The sequence below is a fragment of the Piliocolobus tephrosceles genome, chromosome 2, assembly GCF_002776525.5.
Source record: "Piliocolobus tephrosceles isolate RC106 chromosome 2, ASM277652v3, whole genome shotgun sequence".
NCBI classification, from domain to species: Eukaryota; Metazoa; Chordata; class Mammalia; order Primates; family Cercopithecidae; genus Piliocolobus; species Piliocolobus tephrosceles.
Window position 1 is genome coordinate 2,355,018 of NC_045435.1, and position 23,769 is coordinate 2,378,786.

Consider the following 23,769-nt stretch of genomic DNA (forward strand, 5'->3'; position numbering starts at 1 on the left):
TGTGAAAATTTTCATGATTGTTTGATTTCCAGTGCCACTGTGCCAGTTCAGTTTAGGTGAACCCCACTCCCTGAGTGAATGCTACTCCCTGCGTTATAGTTAGAATTTTCTATGATCATAAAAGTTTGCCATCACCTGACTCCATTTATTTTGGCAGCAAATTTGATTGAATAAGTACATTACGTGGTAGTCTCCTGGGCACTTGGAATTTTGAGGGCACTAGTAGACTCTGTCCTCAGAGGCCTTAACGTCAAATTTCCACATTTATAGGAAACCGGAAATAGTTCAAAGTTACCTCGAGTGAGCTGGATACTAAATAGAAGGAGGCTACAGAGAAATGCTGTGCTGCCTTACCACTTTCCTTTCCTTTCCTTTCATTTCCCACTCACATGAGGATAGTATGGTTAGGATTCTGCAGCATCACAGACATGAGTTCACTTTGTTGAATGATTACTACATGGCAAGTACTAGGTAAGTATTTTGATATCAATTTCTTCAGGTAATCTCAAAACAACACTACGAGGAAGATATTTTCATCTCATTTTATGGATGAAAAAATAGGGATTAATTCATCTGCCCAGAATCTCACAGTGAGTACACTGTGGAACCTGCTGATTTCAGAACCTATATTTTAAAAGGCTGTGTTAAACCACCCCTTGAGTGCAAGCTTAAGCACATTTCTTAGAGTGTGTTCTGCAGAATGTTTGTTCTTGGAGATATCTGAGGAAAAAAGTTCTGTGGTCAAATAAACCTAAGAAATGAATCAAACTATGGCCCTCAAACAATTCTTAATGCATTTTACATATGAAAGGCTCTGAGAAGTGGTGCAACAAACTTTTTGTAAAGTATTTGACCATCAAATTCTTTTCCTTTGCAAATACCTTTTAACATTTCAAGGAGCTAGGGAAATTTTGCTATTGTGTCCAGGGACACAATCTACTTGAAGCTTGCAGATTGTCGTGAGTCTCCTGTGGTCCAGCACTGGGAAATTGTACCACACAAACATTTTGCATTAATATTGATTAATTAAATCGAAATATTTTATTAGTCAAAGTTACATAGTCATTCCACATCTCCCTACCAGGATCTCTACCCTCCATTTCCAGACTCATTTGTGCCTTCATACCTGAGAAAATTTGATTTTGCTATCTGAAAGAAATATGGGAAAAAATCAACATTGTTAAATACAAAAGGACCTTTTATAAAATGTGTTACATATAAAAATGTGTTATATACCAACACATTTTTAAGGCTAAATGTCAGAATCAAGCTTGTAATACTGATGATTAATTCTGAAATACTGTCTAAGGGCTCTATCTACTGATCTATCTTGTCTCTGCAATAACCACGTCAAATAGAACATGAGCAAACGAAGAAAGGTTGCCATCCTCCACTGAGTTCAGTCCTATAATCCACTGATTTTATTCTGGAACTCTGCCTTTTTCTTTGCCTCTAACACGTAAGGTGGAATCTTTCAGACTAATACATTCTAAGAACTATGGGTTTATTTGCTTTATTTTAAAATATCATTTGTTATGTAAGATAGGAATTATTTTTTGCCATATTCCACACATTAATTTTACCTTCCTACATTGGTACTCACAGTTCAATATTGCATTCAGGTTAATTTGAAATTCACGGTTACTCACAGAAAGAATTTTATTTAAAAGAACAAGGGCAATTAACCAAGTCCCAGGTAGGTCACACTTACATATTTCCATTTGCCAAACATGAGATTCTGAGGTACATCAAGTCGGCAAGGCATGATAATGGTATCTCCATATGCTGAATTTACAGTGTACCATCCAAGACCTTTGGGGGGGGGGAAAAAAAAGAAGAAGAGAGAAAGAGAGAGAGAACAAAATTTTAAATGTTTTCTTGAAATGACAAATAACTTCAAGATGCATGTCGATGAAGGTTGTCATCTGCTATAGTTTTATTTTAAATGGTATACAAAAGGTATGAGACTGGAATATATTCTCCATTTAAAAATTGCCACCTTTCGGCTGGGCGCGGTGGCTCAAGCCTGTAATCCCAGCACTTTGGGAGGCCGAGACGGGCGGATCACGAGGTCAAGAGATCGAGACCATCCTGGCTAACTCGGTGAAACCCCGTCTCTACTAAAAAATACAAAAAACTAGCCGGTCGAGGTGGCGGGCGCCTGTAGTCCCAGCTACTCGGGAGGCTGACGCAGGAAAATGGCGTGAACCCCGGAGGCGGAGCTTGTAGTGAACTGAGATCCGGCCACTGCACTCCAGCCTAGGCCACAGAGCGAGACTCCATCTCAAAAAAAAAAAAAAAAAAAAATTACCACCTTTCTGTTTAGCTACTGAATCTTTGAATCCTTGAATATTACACAATCAAAATTTGTAGATCTCCAATTTTACCAGAGAACAGATAAGTGGTACATTCCAAAGGAACATAGTGGAATCTGCAGATGTATTATCGTCTTCACTGTATTTCATAGAAATAATTTCCACCATATTTTATAGAAATGTGGGACTATACAAAGACTAACACGATTACAATTCTCAAAACTAGCTTTAACTATATTTGTGTTTTTCATTTGAAGATATTATCAAATTTTTCTTCTGTAAAATTCAAAAAACTATTAAAATCTGAGAATTAATACACATAAGACCACAACTGAATTGTATTTATAAGGGGAAAATGGATCATTCTGTAGTAGTATAAATTAAAATATTTTTATTTTTATTTTATTTTGATTTTTTAATTTTAATTTTATTTTTGTATAAATTTAAATTTTTTATAACATTTTTATTTGTATAAAATATTAGCATAGTAAGAATTTATAGTGTGAACATTCTTCATAAAGTGCTATTTACAAAGTGATTATGTGAATTTTTGGAAGACAATATAATTTAAACCACAATTTTGTACATACAGAAAACTTCTTCATCTTATTTAATTCTATATTAAGAAAAATATAAATAATAAGTAATTAAAATGTGGAAAGAAGCAATTTTTGCATATGAATGAAAAGTACTATTCAAATCTGGATATATTTATGAGGGTTAAAAAACTCAGGCATTTAAATTGGCAATAGTATTTGGGAAACATTTCAAATTTTTTAACCTTATTTTACTTACAACAATCTTTAAAATTTAGAACTTTCACAACTGAATGTCTATTAAGGTGTATCATAATTGAGTATAGAGTGTGAAGGGGCTATTTTAAACAGTAGAGAAAAAAAATAAACAAACGATATTTTGTCCACCAGGTGGTGCTAAAATGCAAAGCGACAGCAATCTGCAACACATAAATAAAACCATCTGACTTTCTGAAGAAACAGGACTGGGAGGATACCATCTTTCGATTGCTATCTATCAATCACCACGTATACCAAAATTTCATTTAAGGTGAAGAATTTTGCACCAGTGGACAAAAACATAACAAATAACACAGACTTCATGTAAATATGCAACATAACAACTGGTTTTCAGCATTTTTAACATTGTTAAGACACAGAATGCAAAATACCCAAAGCGAGAATGCATTTTCACTTACTATTTGAAACATGAGGTTTACTTCAAATTGCTTATCATATGTTCAGTCTCATAGTAAAACTTTATCTCAATTTAAAAATTGTTTTGTGTTCTCCATACTGCAATTATAATCCCTTTTAACATCAAACCAAGCATAAGACTGTAAATGAATACTTTTTTTATTCAACTTTGTTAAAATAAAAATAATAGAGGTTTAGATATGTGGCTGCAGACATGCAGACTAATAACATTCAGAAAATTGCTTTATTGCACATTACATTACTTGTTCTCTGTGATATTTGGCTCCTAGATGTGGAATTTCTGCTGTGTGTATTAAGACTTGTTCATACACTTCACAGGTAGAGGTCTGCAAAGCCAGAGAAACCATTTTGTAATTTCATATTTTGTTTCTTCATCAGCTTATAACAAGTCATTTGAATATGTAATAATTTTGAGAGGATCTATCCCTATACCTTAATTTATGTCAAGGCATGCACCTGTAATTGTCTCCTATTATTTGAAATCATACCTTCCTTTGGCAACTAACAGTGCTTTCATGATTGGCCAAGGAGTGAAAACAGTTTACAGAGCTTAGGTACCAATGAAGTGAATCCTTTGCCAGGTAAAGGGAAATGAGAAATTCTTTTTCCAAGAATTTAATGCTTTGCCCTTTCTCACAGACTGTTTTTCTTTTCTCTTCCCTACAGAACTTTAATGTGCTACATATACATCATATTTTATAATGAGTCTTAAAGCTATATGAATTTCAAGTACATAGTGTATTGGTATGATGAAAGCACAATCAGAACAGGAAAGAGATTGTGTATTTTTAAGCTTTGTATCTCCAAAAACAATGCCTAGCATCTGATGGACACCTACTAAAATGACTCTGGAGTTCTTTCCATTTTGGTTATCAAATTAACATGTTGGAAGATCAGAGAGCAGTTGACAACATCGGAATTTTGAGAATTCTCATTTCTGCCACATACTCTAAAGCCATTCATATCTTATCTTGGATGTGTAGAGAACTTGGATATTGATTTTGGGTGGCAATCTCTGTCTTGAGAAACAAACAGCAAACACATTTTATGGGAATTCATGAATAGAATGACAAGAGAGAACATTCTCCCTTCCCTTTAAAGAGAAATTAAAAGTTATCTGTGCTCCCTCATTTGCAAATGATACCATGAAATGTCTCTTTCCTCACTTGTGATGACCATAAAGTAAATATTTCAAGTATCAGAAATTCATGAATGGCGTCTTTTAATGACAGCTTCAAATCCAAATCCAAATCCTCAGACAGGAAAGAACTCTGAAGAGCAGAACAAACACAAAGAAATAAGGTACCACACTGGACAGAGGGCAGTAAGTAAAAACCCAACAATTATAGACCTAAGTACCTTCCTTTCACGGGCCTAAGGGCAGAATGAGCGGCAGTAAGTTGGGCTGCATGTTAGGAGCCATAATGGTGCTTATTTTAGAATCAGTTTTCAAGTCTGCTATAATAATCAACTTCTCTCTTCTTGTAAGAGTATACTAACTCCCACGTTCATCTGATAGAAGCACTGAAGGCCTGCATCTGTGGGAGAGCTAAGATCTTGTGCCCCTTAGGGATAAAGTCGCTACAAAGGCCATTGTGATTTGGTGATAAATTATGTCCTAATTTTTAGCAATGTCTTAATCTTTGAGACGAAGTGTCAGCGAGACCCAAAGTACCTGTCAACTCGAATGATTCTGTTTACACTTTTCATAGAAGAAAAAGCTTTTTATCTTTGAATTGCCAAGTCTAAAAATTGAGTTTAGCTTACTAGAATTCCCTTGCAATTTTCACCCTGTAATATTAATTAGTTAAATTATTCATGGTTTTGTAGCCTAGAGATTATCGGGCATTACTGGAAATATAGAATGCCTGTGACGTCCTTCTTCAAAGAGGCTAAATGTCAAGTGTAAACCAATGTGTGAGAGCATAAGTGTGTTCAGTATGTGTTATAGCTATGTATACAAGCACAGGTCAAAAGAAACTTTAAATTGGACTAGAACCTTCTGTATTAAATGTGTTCTATAAATTTAAGACATTTTTATGACTACTATTACTGTAGCTATTAAAATGTCAACATACAATAAGACATAAAATGTGTCATACTTGAGAAGCAGTGTGTAATTATTTAAGCATTTTTAAATAGAAGGTTATTAACCAAAGGTAAAGAACAATAGAATTAGAAAGGTTACATAGAAGTATTAATGGAAATTCGATGCGGTGAGAACAGGAAAAGAAAAATCTCTTAATGAAGTAATTCTGATATATAGAATCTCAGGCAAGTGACCATAACATATAAGCTAGTTACAGTAATATGTTTTGTATAGAAAATGATTTAAAAGAGGCACTGAAAGCAGACTCTGGTAATGTTTTGAAGTTAGCTAAACATTTTATTTCTAATTGAAATAATAAAAATGTAATTTTGGCCATTTTGGTGACAAATGCTTTTTTCCATAAAACTAATTGCCAGATTCAGAGGAATCATTCTCTTTGCATTCCTGACAGATAGACATTTGAATTGGGGTCGATTAAAATTCAGAATCTGCTACCACATTTCAAGCAGAAGAACATCAAATAATATAGAAAATGGAATGATAATTAGACAGTCTATTTTCACATGCTGTAATTTAGCATGGTTAATTATTATTTATTGCACCAATACATTAATAGCATCATCATCCTTAAAAGAAAATTTGAGCTCTAGCTCTGCTAAGTGTCATAAAGGAGTTAACTGCAATTACAATGGACTCAGAACTTATAAGAACTAAACGCCAGTTTCACAAAAATTTTACACTTATTTGAACAAATGAACTATCACTGAGGAGGTAGACAGAAATGAGAAGTTTATCCTTAGAAATTACTTTCATTTTTTTTTTACTAATTTTGACAGATAGACATGCTAATGCTTCTATTTGTTTCACTAATGAATTAAGATATGTACAACTCTAAAGGAAATGTAAATATTTTGTAACACTAGTTTATAGCGGTGTTTCTCAACCTGGTCACTAGACCAAATAAGTCTTCACTGTGAGAGTGCTGTGCTTTATATATTACGGGATGTTTAGTAGTAGTCTTGCCTCTACCCATTAGATAACAGCACCACTCTTCCCCCAGTTATGACAGCCAAAAAGTCTCCAGGCATGACAAATATCCAATGGGAGGCAAAATTGCCCACCAAACCTTATGCAGTTGAGAATCACTGGTTTAAACCTTCAGCCACTGGTTTCTCACATGTGATTAAACTGAGTTTCCAATAAAGGAACTTTCAGAAAAAGAGAATCTTAGCGTAGTACTAAATAATCACTGAATACACGTGAAGGGATAGAGGCAGAAATGGAACATGATAGTATCTGGTTATTATCAAATTTGTTTGCCTCACAGAAACATACTAAGCCACAATGAGGGATTAATTCCTGACTTCAGGAAGTGGATTCCCAATCTCTTTACAAAAACGACAAAGATATTTTGTTTTAGCAAGTCTATTTCCTCTATCACAATCAAGTATAAACTATACATACTGTATATATATGCATACTGTACTTTCTAAACCATGCATTTCACATATATTGTATTTAATCCGATAAAATGTCATAGTTCTACTGACAGAGTGAAAAAGATATTTTTTCAAACCTGAGATTTTTATGATTCAGTCACACAGAGTTATCTCTTCTCTCAACTTCTCCCATATTTTATTGTATAAACAAGAGTTTAAGATTATCATCAAGGTCACAAGATATATAAAGTAAGTTATCTGTGTGTGCATTTGTGCATGTGCGTGTGTGAGATACAAGGGGCTATAACTGCCAAGTAATTTGGAAGGGATGCTGAGTGAGAGAAGTTACCTGACGAAATCTAATTTCATTTTGTGAAACAGAAAGAAGGACTTTTTCTCCTTTCTTTTTCTTTGTTAATTTTCCTTCAACAAATGGGGGTAGTTGGCGGCCATTTTGGGTCTGCTGCATCTGAAGTAGGAATATGTTAGTTCAAAATTCATTTTCTGCATTGCCTTTCTCAAGTGCTATACATTATAATGTAGACATAATTGAGTAAGGCCTACAAATAGGACAAATATAATTATTCCTTCCTCTTCCCCCCACCACTTGGGCCACTGTGGAATAATCTTCAGGGAGAAAATGCCCATGTTACTAAATTATAAACTACTAGTAGTACCCAGAATTATGTTTTAAGATAGGTACTCTATTTTACTTCCAAGTTTGATACAATATAATGCTCTAAATATTTATCTTTTTATTAAACTATAAGCCAATGTAATAATCCATAGGTCATAGAAAGAATTACACAAACAATAACATTTTAAAAATTCATTATCGATATTTACATTGCTGGGCAGAAAATTTCCTTCTTAATTTACCTTAGTCTGAGAGTTTGTTATTCTTCAAGTATGAAATGATCTATGAGGCTGGATGAGTCACAGTTTCTCCCAATTAGTTTAGGCTTTACCCCATCTCTACCTAATTTTTATGGCTCCTTGGTCCCATCCACTCTGTTCAGATTCCTGTTTCCTTTAAGGCCTATCTCAAAAATCATCCAATCATTCAATCATGCATCAAGTATTTACTGGACACCTGCTACAGGGTAAGTTTTAGGTGTGCTTTGCGAAGAAAATGTATAAGTAAAACACCGAGGCCTTTTCCTTAAGAAACAAGATGAAATTAGTGTGATGTTTTTGGTTGGTAAACTAAATGCTGTGGGACTGTATAGAAAGGAATCCCAGCAATGAGATTGAGGATATTGGTAAAAGCTTCTTGGAGGAAATTTCATATGACCCCATTACTGAATTGAGGTTTCTATAGATGGGAAGATAGGAACTACCTCAATAGCACAGTGTGTGAGAGGCACTGAGTGACGCTTGGTTTTCTCTCTTAGGGCAAACTCAATTTTTATTATAACAATTCCTACAGAGTAGATCTTTGATCTTCATAAGGAACATGCCCTAAGACTGGCAGTTTTCCCAAATTCATAAGCGCACATAAAATTTCTCTAATAAAATGCAATAAAATGTTAGATCTCTATTTTCTCTCTACTTTCATCATCAACACTAGCATTTGAATTCCTTTTGGGGCCATTTTAAAATTATAAGCAAAAAACTTATTTAGAAATGATCAAAAAGCAACAGAATTGATTGAAGTTGTGAACCTTATTTTTATTTTTTGAGTTGCCTCATGAATTTTAAATCAGACTATGTGTAGATTCTACTGCACTCATCAGCATTTCTTAACTTGAGATCCAGGAATGAACTTTAAGGCATCTACTATACTATTCTTTGAAATTTTAGGGAATACAGCTACAGGGTAGTGAGAGGGGAGCACTGTGGTGATTTGAGATTAATGTTCCCCCAAAATTGTCCCCTCTTACAATTGTCCCCCCAAAAGCTATTTTTGCTTTAAAAAACTTTTTAATGGAATATAATATAGATGGAAAAAAGTACACAGATCTAGACTTACATTTGAAATGCCACTAAAAGCACTGGGCTTTAGGGTTTCCTTGGCAATGATCCTCGCATTCTTTGTTCTGAGCCGGAGACTGAGATTCCACATACTTGACCACAGTGAAACCCCTGTGTTACCAAGTCATCATTCCTAAATGATGAGTATTTTTGGCTAGGCTATGGGGTCTATGCCAACATGCTAAGGCACAGTCCCTGAAATAAAAACATTTAAAAATACTTCATGCTCTGAGTGCGTGGGAAGGGGGTGCTTTGTAGGGGAATGGGCAGAAAGATTACAATGAACCAAAAAATCTAGATTTTCTACGTAGAAAGAACAATTGTCTCTATTTTGTTTTAAAGTAGATTTTCATAGTAAAGAGGACTAAACAGGAGAAATGTTTAAGCATGTTTTTCTTTATACTACATATTTTGCTCAAAAACATGTATGTAATTAATAATTTATGTTAATTGAAGCTCCTAAAGTTGACTATTTCCTACTATCATACTTCTAATCAGGATTTGAGGCTAACTCTTTAAGGTGCTCATATAAGGAGAGCCTTTCACTCAGATAATTAGTCAATACAATAAAAATAGCCAGCAAAGTATGATTTTCATTCTGTTCCCCCTCCCCTTATTCATTTTCTCAATTTAGTTCTTGCTAAAGAACTAAATTTTCTTCAATTTAGTCTGGATACTGATCCTGTTGATTTCATTTGGGAGCTAGCTTAACTGGAGATGTAGAAACTTATATTTGAAATACTAGTTATATTAATTCAGGTTAACTAATGCAAAGGAAAGATGAATACATTTAGATTCTATTGCTCTGTACATTTTTTTGAGCGTGAAAGTCTAACTGTTTCAGAGTATCAGTTCTACTGAAATGGAGAAAAATTACACTTTCCTGTGCATTTTACCACATAAGTTGTATTGAAATTGTGAATACAATTCAATGATTTTAGCAAGAAGAAGAGTGTACTGCATGCGTAAAAACATTATCAACAGAAAGGCAGGCATAATGCTTTCCAAAGAATCTTAATTAAATCATCTGGAGTAATGGAAAGTTTGGGAGTTTAGAATGAAGTCTGTCTTCAGAAAGAACTCACAGTTATTGTGACATTATTAAATTTGTTTTCTGCAAATAGTTTAATGTCATGACAACAAAAAGATCTCTTGATTTGAGAAAATCAAAGCTGTCTTTGATAACACTCCCAAACTCCAAAACAAAAAATTTCTAATTGCCGTAATATTCCTCAAAATGTTTTAGAAAAAATACATCACAAAGACTTTTAGCCAATAAGATCATTGTTTTCACAGAAAGCATCTGTTAATAATAACTACATGAACTGTATTGCTTTAGCTTTTAAAGTAATAGTCAATAGTATTAGAATTACTGACTTAGAAAATGTTGTGTTATAACTGAGGTAGTGAATTACCAGGGATAAAAAAGTGAATTACCAGGGCTACTAAATGAGCAGAGTAGTAGATTTCTGCTTCTGAATTGGTTGAGTGATCTTGTCCAGTATTCTAGTTTCTGGTATATTCCACATTAAGTATCTAACCTCATACTGAAAAATGTTTATATCAGTTGAAATACTTTTTGCTCTTTTCTTCACATGAATCACAATTAGCATTGCCTATGTCTCCTGAGGATATAGATTTGTACAATCAAACATGGTAAGTAATAAAGGTTAAAAAGCTATTTAATAGGTTTTTCCACATATTTGGTGCAGCTTGCTGGCTGATTTCCGAGACTTAGATTTGTGTAAATTCCATGCTTTTAATTGACAGCTCCCTGGAGGGGTTGCAATATAAGTTAAGGTCATAGGAAGAAAATTACGGCTTTCTATGGCATTTTGTCCTTTCTTTAAGAACTGAAGTCAGCTTACTATAAGATCTAGTTTTCTAGCTTTGAGGAGAAAGGAGAGATGGAATGTTTGTCCAAGATACATTTTTGAAAGAGACTAAAAGCACAGGAAAGAGGAAATTAAAAATAAAACAAATAGTCGTATACAGCTGGGCAATCAGCATAATCTGATATCTGAAGATAAAATCATCTTTCTGCCTTAAGAGATGGTGTGTCACCTCAAGGACTGAGTGAGAATGGAGAGTCACGCCCATTGTAGCTTGCCCACAATGGTAGCCCAGTGGGGTAACTCTGGAATGCATGAACTTAGAGAGTCATACTGACATCTATTAATATTTTAACAATAACTTTTCATGTGTTCCATTTTTCCTGACAGTCATTCTTCTTAATTGAAGAGTGGGAGGAAAGATGGGAAAAAGAACAAGATAATTTAGGAAGGCAGTGAGTAGAGATGAGAAATATAGGAAGCTGTATTGAAAGGTAGTTTTATCATTTCTAAGGGTATGAAATCTTCATCTGAAGGTGCCTCCAGTTTTGAAATTTTCCAGTACTTCTAAAGATTTTAACTCTTTGAAAACTTCATTTTATATCCCAGAGGCCATGTAATTTTTTAATGTCTCATATTTATTCCGCAATTTAGGAAATAGTTAAATGAACACCCCAGAAGAATTTTTGGAAGACTAGCTATCATGAACAAGGTGGCAAAACATAAACAAAAGCACTGGATAAGGAAAACAAGTTCTTACAGCAGGCCAATGGCACCTATAGACTGATTGCACAGGAACTTGAACACGTGGACAGTGTTACTAAACCCTGACATGAGCCCCTCTTCTGAGAATGTGCCTACATTCAGTTGGCTTCCCACACTTGGTAATATTTGCATCCCATCTTACCTGTCTCTGCTTCTCCTCTTCACATCCTTAGTTAAACATTATTAAATAAGTAGTTCATCTATTTTGTTTATTATTTAAGGGAAAAAAGTCTCTGTGAAGTTGAGTGGACACAAAAATGTTCCTCATAGATCCTCAACTGCTGGAAACATAACTTACCCAACTGCTGCATTCTGTCTATTACCAGATTTGTGCTAAGGTTACAATTTTACCAGCTGTTCCCAGCTAGTAACTGAATGCAACAAGTATATTAAGACAGGCAAGTTTCTTGGATACCAGAGACTCCTCTGAGGGCTGACTATAGATCACGGATACCCTGATTCCCTGATGAACCTTCCTCAGACTGCATGACAGTCTAGAACGCTTCCACCCAACCTTCCTGTCCTCTCTCTTTCACTTGGGACCATCTTTACTCTGCGGTATGCTTATTCTCCACCCCTCACCCCACCTCACCATCTTCCTCCTCATTTTTTCTCACATAAGTGTTTTTCCTAATACATTCTTTGTATGTTAAATCCATTTTGACATCTGCTTTTCAGAGTTTCCTAACATCTGGGGGAAATTAGGCAGATCATAACCATATTGACCCAATGACATTAGTAGACTATGAAATTCCAGAAAGTAAAAGATTTCAGTATGGATGTGGTGAAAAAAATCTCACCTTAATTTAGTAAGGGGTTAGTTAAAATAAAAATAAAAAATATACAAAAAATGAGCTTAACATTGATTAAAGACTTAAATATAAGACAAACCATAAAACTCTTTGAAGAATGCATAGGGGAAAAGCTCTTTGACATTGGACTTGGCAAAAATTTTTTTGGACAAGAGACCAAAAGCACAGGCAACAAGATTAAAATATGCAGATAGGACTATATTAGACTAAAAAGCTTCTACACAGCAGAGTAAAGAGCCAGCAAAATAAAAAATCAGCATGCGAATAGGGAGAACATATTTGCAAACCATATACCTGATAAAGGGTTAATATCCAAACTATGTAAGGAATTCATACAACTTAGTAGCAAACAAAACAAAACCCACAGAGAAGAAGCAGATAAAAAAACAGGCACATGACCTGAATAGACATTTTTCCAAAGAAGACATATGAGTAGCCAATAGGTATATGAAAAGGTGCTCAACATCACTCATCGTTGGGGAAATGTAAATCAAAATCACAATGATATATCATCTCATGCCTGTTAAGATGGCTCTTATTGAAAAAACAAGAGATACCAAGTATTGGTGAGCGTGTGGAGAAAAGGAAATCCTTGTACACTCTTGGTGGCAACGTAAATTGGTACAGCAATTATGAAAAACAGTGTGAAGATTCCTCAAAACGTTAAAATAGAACTACCATATATTCCAGCAATCCCACTCTGGGTATATGCCTAAAAGAAAGGAATCAACACTGAAAGAGATGCCTGTACTCCCCTGTTCACTGCAGCATTATTCACAATAGCCAAGATCTGAACACATCCAAAATGCCCATTTATGGATGAATGGATAAAGAAATTGTCTATATAGATATAAACACAATAAAATATTGCTCAGCCTCTACAAAGGAGACCCTGCTATTTGTGACAAAAAGGGAACCTGGAGAACATTATGCTAATTGAAATAAGCCAAAGAAAGACAAATGCTACATAATCATACTTACATGTGGAATGTAGAGAAGGAAAATACACAAAAACAGAGAGTGGATGGTGATTACCAGGGGTGGGAAGATGAGGGAAATGGGGAGATGGTGGTCAAAGGCTGCAAAGTTACAATTGTATAAGACACACAAGTCTAGAAATGTAAAGTACCGCATGAGACTGTGGTTAATAATACTGTATTGTATACTAGACATTTTCTAAGAGAGTGGATTTCAGGTACTCTCATCACACACAAAAAATGATAACTAGTGAGGAGAGGGATATGCTGATTTGCTTAATTGTAGCCATCATTTCACAAGGCATATGTATATCAAAAGCTCATGTTGTATAGGTTACATTTATATAATAAAAGATTAAATAGACCTAGAAATACATTAAAGCAATTGGTAATAATACTGAATGTTTTTATGGTGTTTTATAGTTTGTAACATTCTTTTATATACATCGTACATTTTTGCATTTAGGCTTCACAAAAGTCCTATATGATAAGCAAAGAAATCTGTATGGTGAACATATATTATTATCCTTCATTTCACTAATAAGAAACTGTTCTGCCTGCAAAGTCAAGAGAATAAGCTGATATCACGAAGCCGGTAGGTGATGGAGCTAGAGCTCAAAATGAATTCTCAGCTCAAGTCCAATTCTCATCACTATTGGATATACAAAAAATTATTCCATTTCCTTATTTCATTTTATATTGTGGATAATTCAAGAATATTGTTTGGAAAGTATTAAAATGTTTTCCATATTTAGACAAATATTTTTTAAAAAATAGGTTAGAAGGACTAGAAAGAAAATGAACTAACATATTTTATCACTTCTTTCTCAGTGGGATACTATGTGGCAATTTGGCACTTGCTCCCTGGAAAAACAAGTCCTATCCATGGCAGCTGTTCTAATTTTCAAAATAAAATAGAAAATCATGAATATTCAAGAAGATAGGCATCTTTCAGATCAGGAACCAGAAGTCTAATGAGACTTTTTAATGTAGGTGGGCACTCAAGGTTACAGGCAGAGGAGCCCTAGATACATTTCTAACACCAAAAACAGCAGGGGTAGCACAATAGACCTCCAATAAAAACGTACTGAATGACTAAAACGGCAAGATTGACATTAAAGTCTTTCTAACTTAAAGACCTGTGTCTTTCCTCTCTATCAAAAACACATCACAATTACAACGAGACGGAGTCTCGCTCTGTGGCCCAGGCGGGAGTGCAGTGGCCGGATCTCAGCTCACTGCAAGCTCCGTCTACCGGGTTTACGCCATTCTCCTGCCTCAGCCTCCCGAGTAGCTGGGACTACAGGCGCCCGCCACCTCGCCCGGCTAGTTTTTTGTATTTTTTAGTAGAGACGGGGTTTCACCGTGTTAGCCAGGATGGTCTCGATCTCCTGACCTCGTGATCCGCCCGCCTCGGCCTCCCAAAGTGCTGGGATTACAGGCTTGAGCCACCGCGCCCGGCCTACAACTTTTTAAATGAGTTGCAAATTTATGTCCACGCAAAAACCTGAACAAGAATGTTCACACAAGCTTTACTCATAACTGCTAAAACTTGGACAAGATGTCCTTCAACAGATGAATGAAAAAACTGTGGTAATCCAGACAATGAAATATTATTTAGCAATAAAAAGAAATGAGCCAGCAAGCCATGAAAAAATACGAAGGAACCTGAAATGCATACTGTGAAGTAAAAGAGGCCAGTCTGAAAAGGCTAAATACTGTATGATTCCAACTATAGGCCATTCTGGAAAAGGAAAAACTATGGAGATAGCAAAGAGACCAGTGGTTCAGGATCTCAAGGGAAGGAAGAAAGAATGAATAGATGGAGAACAGGACATTTTTAGGGCAGTTAAATTATTCCGATATGATAATGAATAAACATTATTAAATGTTTATCAAAACCCATAAAATGTACAACACAACAGGAAAATCGAATGTAAGCTAGGGACTTTAGTTAATAATAATGTATTCACATCGGCTCACCAACTGCAACAAATGTATCACACACTAATGCAAAGATGTTAATACTAGGGGAAACTAGGGGCAGGGGGGTCAGAGGCAGGAAATTGTGGTTGTATATAGGAGCTCTTTACTTTCCACTAAAGTTTTTCCATAAACTAAGAACAGATAAAAATAGTATATTAATTAAAAACAACTGATACACATCATTTTTTCAGCCTATGCAATATATTCTACATTTAGACAGTCTCATCGAAATTCCACTGGTATAGGGAGAGGGAAGGACACAAACATCTTCAAGGGCAAAGCTTTGGCATCTATTAGCAGAGGTGATTCCAGTCTAGGCAGCTGAATCCCCAGGCAGATTTCAACCGTGCTGACTTTCCAACAGCACCCAAACCTCTGATGAACAAGAGTGTCCTGGGTAGCTGTGCTGAGGCTTAGCAATTGCTGTTTTATGATTATGTTTTTCACATATTCCCAATCCCACTGAGATGCTAATACATTTGGTTCATCTTTCCATTTTAAAAGAGACAATGGCTTTGATAATTTGTTCATGGTTACTGCTTAGGGAAATAATGACACTCAAAATTCCCCTAACTGAATATTATAATATTATGTCTTTGGCTCTGCTATTTTTAGCAGCTTTTAAAGACAATAGTGTCAGTTGGGTTTAAAAAAATGTTCACTGTTCCTACTCATTAAAGGAATACTAGGTTATAAAGATGAACTGTAAGAGTCCTAGCAGGGCTTCAGATTATATCATGTATTTAGTTTACGAATATCATTTGGTTATGAATCTATAACTGAAAGAACTGCCAATGCTTGCCCCAGGAAGTAGTTAATTGGAAACCAAACAAACAAACCAAATGGAAAAGACTGAAATGTTTTGTGTTACTGTCTGAAAATCCAGTGGTAATTTTCAATTTCATTCCCACTTGAGTCCTACAAAAATATGCTATAAGTGTGTGTTCTTCAGCTACAATTCTACCTCTCTCTGTATTTACAGCAGGTGATAAGAACACCATGCCTGGAATCCATTTAAAACGTTTTCTTTATGTCTTGTGAATTGCAGGAAGCCTCAACATGCAAATATGATTATTAGTACATGTTTAATTAACAGGCATATATTAAATACTTCTTAGGTAAAGAGCATCATTTTAGAGAGTTTATTATGTAGAAATCCATAAATTTGTGTTTCTAATTTTAAAAACAGGGAGCTGTTCTATAAAGAAAATTTCCAATACAAAATCTTATTTAACAGTCACCAAGGTAAACACATGAGATCAATAAAAATAATTGATTATGCTTTGCTACAATTATACTTCAGAAAGATACAGTTATGGAAATTTTCTATTTGTTCTAAAGCCTTTGTAGCTATGAGAATATTTTGAAGGATTTATATGGGAAAGCCAATAAAATCTTTTGAATATGAAAAAAATTAAATATACCTGAAGAATAGTGTAGGTTAAATCTTTATCTAATATTGTTGTTATAATCCAAAGACTGTAAAATATATATGCCAAACATCAAGAGCTGCAAGTTTCATTTCATTAGAATTTAAGAAGTTATTTCTTATTGACCTGTGCCAAACAGTCCTCAATATTTTTTCTAAGAATATTTTTCTGTGAAAATATTTTTATTTTTAAAAATAAAATTTCCTTAATCTAAAAGGCTCTGATTCATATTAATTCAGATAAATAGGACATAAAGCTATTGATTGGCTAAAATAGCCAGGTACTATATTCCTGCTGGGCATATGATATGGTTTGGATTTGTGTTCCCGCTCAAATCTCAGGTCCAATTATAATCCCCAGTGTTGGAAGAGGGGCCTGGTGGGAGGTGACTGGATTACGGGAGCGGATTTCCTACATGCTGTTCTCAAGATCGTGCGTTCTCATGAGAGCTGGTGGTTTAAAAGCGTGTGGCAGCTTCCCCTTCACTCTCTTCCTTCTTCTCTGGCCATGTAAGACGCCCCTGCTTCCTCTCCACCTTCTGCCATGATTGCAAGCTTCCTGAGGCCTCCTCAGCTGTGCTCCCTGTACAGCTGGTGGAACTGTGAGTCAATTAAACCTCTTTTCTTTATAAATTACTCAGTCTTGGGTAGTTCTTTATAGCAATGAGAGGACAGTCTAATACAACATATAAATGTAAATAAGCTACCTCTTCCAAGGAGATACAAATCCAGAAGATAGAAATGAAACACAATTAGCAGTAGAGCATAGCAATTAAGGCATTGTTTCTGGCCTCAGACCCGGTAAGGATGAATCAAACTCTGCCACTAATAAGCTAGGTGACTTCTAGCGAGTTACTTAGCCAATATGCACTAATGTGTCCCAACTATAAAACTGAGGACAATGATAGTGATACAGAAGGGAAATGCTGGGAAGGTAAGAGCGTGGTCCCTTTACGTGATACAGAATGGGGAAGGGAAGTGCTGGGTAGAGGAGGGTGTGGTCCCTGGCTAGGACTCCACCCCCAGGCCTGTGTGTCCAGACCTAGGTGAAGACAGGCATTTTCGTTTTCCTGCCCAAATGTTGCATTTCCCAAGACCATCCTGGCCTGCCACGCCCCCATCCTGGCCCTATAAAAACCCTGAGACCCTAGCAGGCAGACACACAGGTGGCTGGTCGTCCGGAGGAGCACATCAGTGGGGGAACACACAGGCAGCTGGACTTCAAGAGGAATGCATTGACGGGCACCAGCAGGCCGGCAGGCTGTGAACTTGCAGAAACAGAATGAGGCAGAGTTTGGCGGGGGCAGTTGAAGGAGAGGCTAGGCTGTTGAGTGGCCAGACTCCAGAAGAAAACCTTCCCACTTTATCCCCTTCTGGCTTCCCCCGTCTGCTGAGAGCTACCTCCACTAAATAAAAGCTTGCACTCATTCTCCAAGCCCATATGTGATCTGATTCTTCCGGTACACCAAGGCAAGAACCCGAGATACAGAAAGCCCTCTGTCCTTGTGACAAGGTAGAAGGTCTAATTAAGCTGGTTAACACAAGCCGCCTATAGACGGCAAAACTAAAAGAGCGCCAGACACCTCCATAGGGTTGGAGCCCCATAACCTGCCCGTCTGTGTGCTCCCCTAGAGATTTGAGCAGTGGGGCACTGAAGACGTGAGCCACTCCCCCTGTGGCACGTCCTGTGAGGGGGAGAAGGGAATTTTCCCCTTTCAGTAGTATCATGCTTGTAGTGTTATCATGGATATACTAAATTAATAATTATAAGTTGCTTTAAAAAGTGCTTTTCATACAATAAGTGCTGAAAGTTATGTCTCTTTGACTTTTATTTATTGGAATAATAGAGATTACACGCCAAATGTTGCAGGAGCAGAGGAGGGATTGATGAATAGGTTGGAGAAGGCTTTGCTTGGAATGGATATTTATACTGAATCATCACAGATAAGAATTTCTTCAAGTGGGAAGAAGGATGAAGGAAACTCCTTGCAAGAGAAAGGCTGAAGCAGGGACATAATCATGTTCAGCCAGTGTGGCTGAGGTTTAGGGGCTGTAGGAGGTGAGGGAAGGAAAGGCATCTGGGGAAGAAGCAATGGGGGTGATACTTTGAAAGCCTTAAATCATAGCTTAAAGAATTTGGACTTTATTCTGTAAAGAATGTGGAGTCAAAAAAAGGATTTTTGGTTCATTTTAAGGATGGCAGTGTAGTGGTCAGATTTTTGCTATTGAAAATTATCTATGACAGCAGTATGAAGGCAAACTAGCTGGAGAAGGGACTCTGGGAAGGTAATCGTGTAAAGTGTTTAGGTTATGTACTCACAGTGAAGTAGGGCAGTGGGAATGAAAAAAGAGGCACAGTGAAAAGGAGACAGGAGACATTTCTAAAGTAGAATCGATATGAACCTCAGTCGGTTTGCTGCATTTTTCAACTACAAAGTTCACATTTCCCAACATAACTAAGTACACAGCTCACATGAAAAACAGCTAATACCAAGTCTCTGTAGAAGCATATCATACACTATGTGTGAAATCACACACTCACTAGGCAAACAGGAAAGCTGTCTTTTTGTGTTAGCTCTTTGGAAAAGCTTGAGACTAAATAAGTAGAACAGTCCAAAGCAAATATTAACTCTGGTGGTGTTAGGTGCTTGGATTTCTAAATGCAAATTGTTAATGCAAAATGCATTTTGGCCTTAACACATGTGAGCCCTTTTTGTCACACACTATAAACTACAGAAAGAGAAAAACCCAAAGTTGGAACTGAAACAGTCCTAAAGAAATATTGTTGTTTGTTTTCTTAAAACTTTGTCCTTACCAATTTGAGCTTGGAAAAAGAAAATGCAAAAATAAAATGTTAATAACAAGTCCTGTAAAATTGTGCTTTTTAATCGTACTAATTTTTCTTTTTAGGAGAAGTTTCTGAATTTATCTGGGAATCCAGAAGTCTTTCTGGAAACACTGATGAGTAGATCAAGGACCTCATGTAAAGCTGTGATGCAAACTACAAAGCCAATTCTAGGTGATAGTGTGACCAAAGATAGTTGCCAAAGACAATGGCTGTTAACTTTGGTTACTAGTGAATTTCAGTTTTGACTTGACATACAATGTTTTCCCTGCACAGGGAGGCAGTGGCAAATATCATTTATATGTCTTCCAAATACCTCTTTCAAAAGTTATTGGTAACTGAGAGATAGCAGTCTCTGATGTTCCTGTCTTTCTTTCCCAGCTGTACAAAAGGGTAATTGAGCAAACTGTGCCCTGATCTGCCGGGAAGTCAATCCATCCCACTAACCTGCAGCTGCCTGGCTGATGGCCTTTCTCCTATTCACCATTCATTTGCTTTTCTGTACTCTCCTCAAATGCCCCGGCTCTGGGAAATGATTTCCAAAAGCATGGCCTCAAGCCCTGAAGAACATGGACTCTGATAACCACCCAGGTCTTCATTCTTATGATGCTCTCTGCCACTAATGTTAGGTAGTAGATGATAAGATATCTTTTTAAAAAATTCAGCATAAAGTATCTGTTTTATAACTCATACTTGAAAGAACACTAGTGTAAAGAGACTAGAGAAAACAAGGTTCTTGTTTCATTTTAACCTCATTGTGAACTTGCTTTCTTGGGCTTCAGTTTATTTATGCATAATATGATATAAGACAAGGCTTAAATATTCTAGGATTCAGATTCTCCAATACGAGAACAAGCACACAGTAAATTTTCAGTTGGAATTTCTAGCCCTACTACTTTTATGCCTGGACTGGCAAAAAGATAGTATGTCAGATTTCTTATTTTCATCTTATAATTTAATTTGCTGTTGGAGTTTTCAATGAATATTTTAGTAACTTGACATTGAACAAACTTTGATTTTGGTTTCTAACTCTATATCAATTGATAAGTGTTTTTAGCTGTAACTTGAGTTTGCTTTAGATTGGTTGCCACTATCACTTAAGAATTATTAAACATTTTTATTGCATTGCCTCAGCATGTAATATGTTTTGAGTATTGGCATGCACCATGATTTATATCTTTCCAATGCTACTATCATAATAAGCTTGTGAGCTTAGAAGCCATGTTGCATGCAGAAAATTCTGATCCAGGCATAGTACTGTTTTGTTTAAATAGGGAAAAAATGAATTAATATTATTCATCTCAATTACTATCATTATGGATAAGAAAAATTAATTACATTTCAAAATTAAAGTAACATTTTATGTATTCAAGATCATTCAGATATGATTTTCTAGGTATTTGAAATCTAGATTCTTATACCTTATAGATTTTTATTTTTAAATTATTTCAGATGGAGAACATATGGAACATTTGGAGCATCTTGAATACTCTTCTGATGTCAAATAAAATTACATGTCAAAATACCATTATATAGTGCTTAAGATTTCACTTTCCAAGTACATCATCTGTTAAACCAAATATTATTCAGAATGTTAATAAACATCTCCTTGATAACTGTTATTTCTATAAGCACATACTATGCTATAATTCAGTGAGAATTTCAGGAATTACTGAACTGTTTCAACTAACTTGCCAATACACTAAACAGCCCCACCCCAAAAAGTATTTTGAAATTCCTGTGCTTTGTTTACAATGATTTATCTTTTCTCTCACTATTCCTGTCAGTTGTCAGTCACTCTCGCTAATGATAACATCCCGCATTTGCACAGCACCTCAGAGCCTGCGAAGCACTCGCCCATTTATTGCTCCCTTCTGTGACTGGCTCATACTCCCTTTCCAATTTGCCACTAACGTGCCAGGCCTTTGAAAACAACATAACCAAACTTTGAAAGAGTTTCGATGTAAAGAGTAAACAGTCTCTGTGAGAAGGGCCCAAGGAGTTTCCTTGTGAATCAAGTTTGGTTCATGGACATCAGCATTTATTTTGACTGCTCAAAACCTGGGTGTTTTCCACAGGGCTGGGCTCTGAATGGTCGAGTTTGGCAGATGAGAAGACTCTAGCTGTAGGAAATATTTCTGTTATTGCCCTTTTATAAGGAAATGTTTAGTGATTCTAGGATGCACATTTGAAATAAGTGACCTTAGAGATAATTTATTGCAGTCACTCATCCTATAACTAAAGAAGCTAAGGACCAGAGAATTTAAAGCGTGGAAGACAGAATTGAGTTAACGAAATGACTCTGGTGACTCTTAATCCAATATTCTTTTTATTAACACCTCATCATGTATTTGTTCTAAATAGTCTTGGTATTTTAAAGATACTGAGTTTCTGTAAGTTTATCACAGTGATATGAAATGGAGATAATATATTTCAAGTGCATTACTATAACATGCAATGGAGCATGTAATAGAAAATTAACTTTCATATATTAAATTTTAAATATTGTATCAGTATTTTCTCCATAGTTGCTGAAGTCAGAGAGGAAACATTTTAAAAGGGAGATCTTTTAATGTCATCTAAACACCCACCACAAACAGAGCTTGCATCATAAAAATACAGAATCCTAAGAATAAAAGAAAGAAAAGGAAAAAAAAGAGAGATGGTAAGTGAAAGAAGCTAGGAAGGAGATGAGAAAAGAGGAAGGAAGAGGAAGGCAGGCAGGCTTACAGGTAAAGTTCACCATTGTTTGTATATTAATATGAAGAAAGTATGGCAATTTTTGGTGTGTTTGTATTGTGAAATAATGTGAAAACTGTGGTGGTAAATCAAGCGTAACACTTAAGAAATAATTTGGGAGACATTCACTGATATGAGCTCTAAACAAAACCTGCAGTGAGGACCCTGAGTAGTCTGTGATGGAAGCCAATCTACTGCACACTGACCTTCTACAAAGAGGCTCTGAAAACAAAGTGGTTGTTAGGTGAGGTAAATTGAAATAAGAAAAGATAGCAGATATTACATTAAAAGGACCCGTATTTATTAAGGGTATGGGAATTCTAAAATCTAACTGTGAAACGCAGTTATCCCTGAGGATTCCTACAGTTAATTGGAAAGGATGAGAGACAATGTAGAAAAAAGAGGTAGCCATATTTGAACTTAGATCATTTTGGGTAAGCTCTCTGTTCTGGCTAGAAATCACATCCGCTTTCCGGCAGAGTACCATGAGAAAATGCTTTTGGTTCTGTTTGCCATCCCTGCTAATGTTTACCCTACTTAATCATTTGCATTTAAACTTGATAGACCAATCACATCAAACAACTACCTCTCCGCCCCAGCAGATTTTAATCAACAAACAGAAATTAATTTGTATGTAGAAACACAGACATGAACTGATTTATAGAATACAGTTTTAAGGCAAAAAATATTTCTTTTCTTTAGCAAGGTAAGATTAAAGGATTCTGCTGTACATGACTGAAAATGAAAGCCATGTTAAAGTTACATGATATTTTTGGCCTGGAATTTGCAAAGAATTAGTAAAATAAACTTTATTACTGGGCCTGTTTACTAAACTGGCAATATTATAGTATGAAAGACTCACATAATATCTTCCTTTTTTGCTACAACTTAACATTCTAGTTTGATCTTTTGCTTTAAATGGTAATTCATTTAAGTTTTGGTCTCTTCTCACCTAAAGTCACTTGCTCTTAAGGAATATAAAACATATGTATATTTAAAATTATTTTCTAGTTCTTAGATACTAAAGATATGGAGTTGCCACTTCACAGGGCTTTGAAAAATTCTACTTTGCTTGAGTTTTTACAGTGATTAAAACATTATTTCTCTTTAGTAGGTACATTGTAATCACTGAACGCAGAAGGTATCTGGTGATATTTGTACTATTATAATTTGTTGTCATTCATTTGCCTAAAGAAAGATGAGATAAGTTATATCCTTTGTATTGCTGAAAAATACATCATTTCGGCCATATATCAATACAATAAGCAAAACTCTGAAATACATTAATATTTATATAATTTCTTCAAGAATTTTCTCACACTGTTTTAGCAGTTCGTGATGGAACTAAATCTATTAGAAAAAATACTAAAGGCA

The 23,769-nt window shown here is 35.6% G+C and overlaps 1 protein-coding gene across 2 annotated transcripts in view; it reads right to left on the minus strand.

The window, feature by feature from the left end:
- Window positions 1-23,769, minus strand: part of ALCAM (activated leukocyte cell adhesion molecule) — a 209,835-nt gene that overhangs the window by 53,723 nt on the left and 132,343 nt on the right. For both annotated transcript variants that reach the window (XM_023212407.2, XM_023212416.2), the window contains exon 2: window positions 1,712-1,812. In XM_023212407.2, the coding sequence (XP_023068175.1) occupies window positions 1,712-1,812 (101 nt within the window). The remainder of the gene's footprint in view (window positions 1-1,711; window positions 1,813-23,769) is intronic.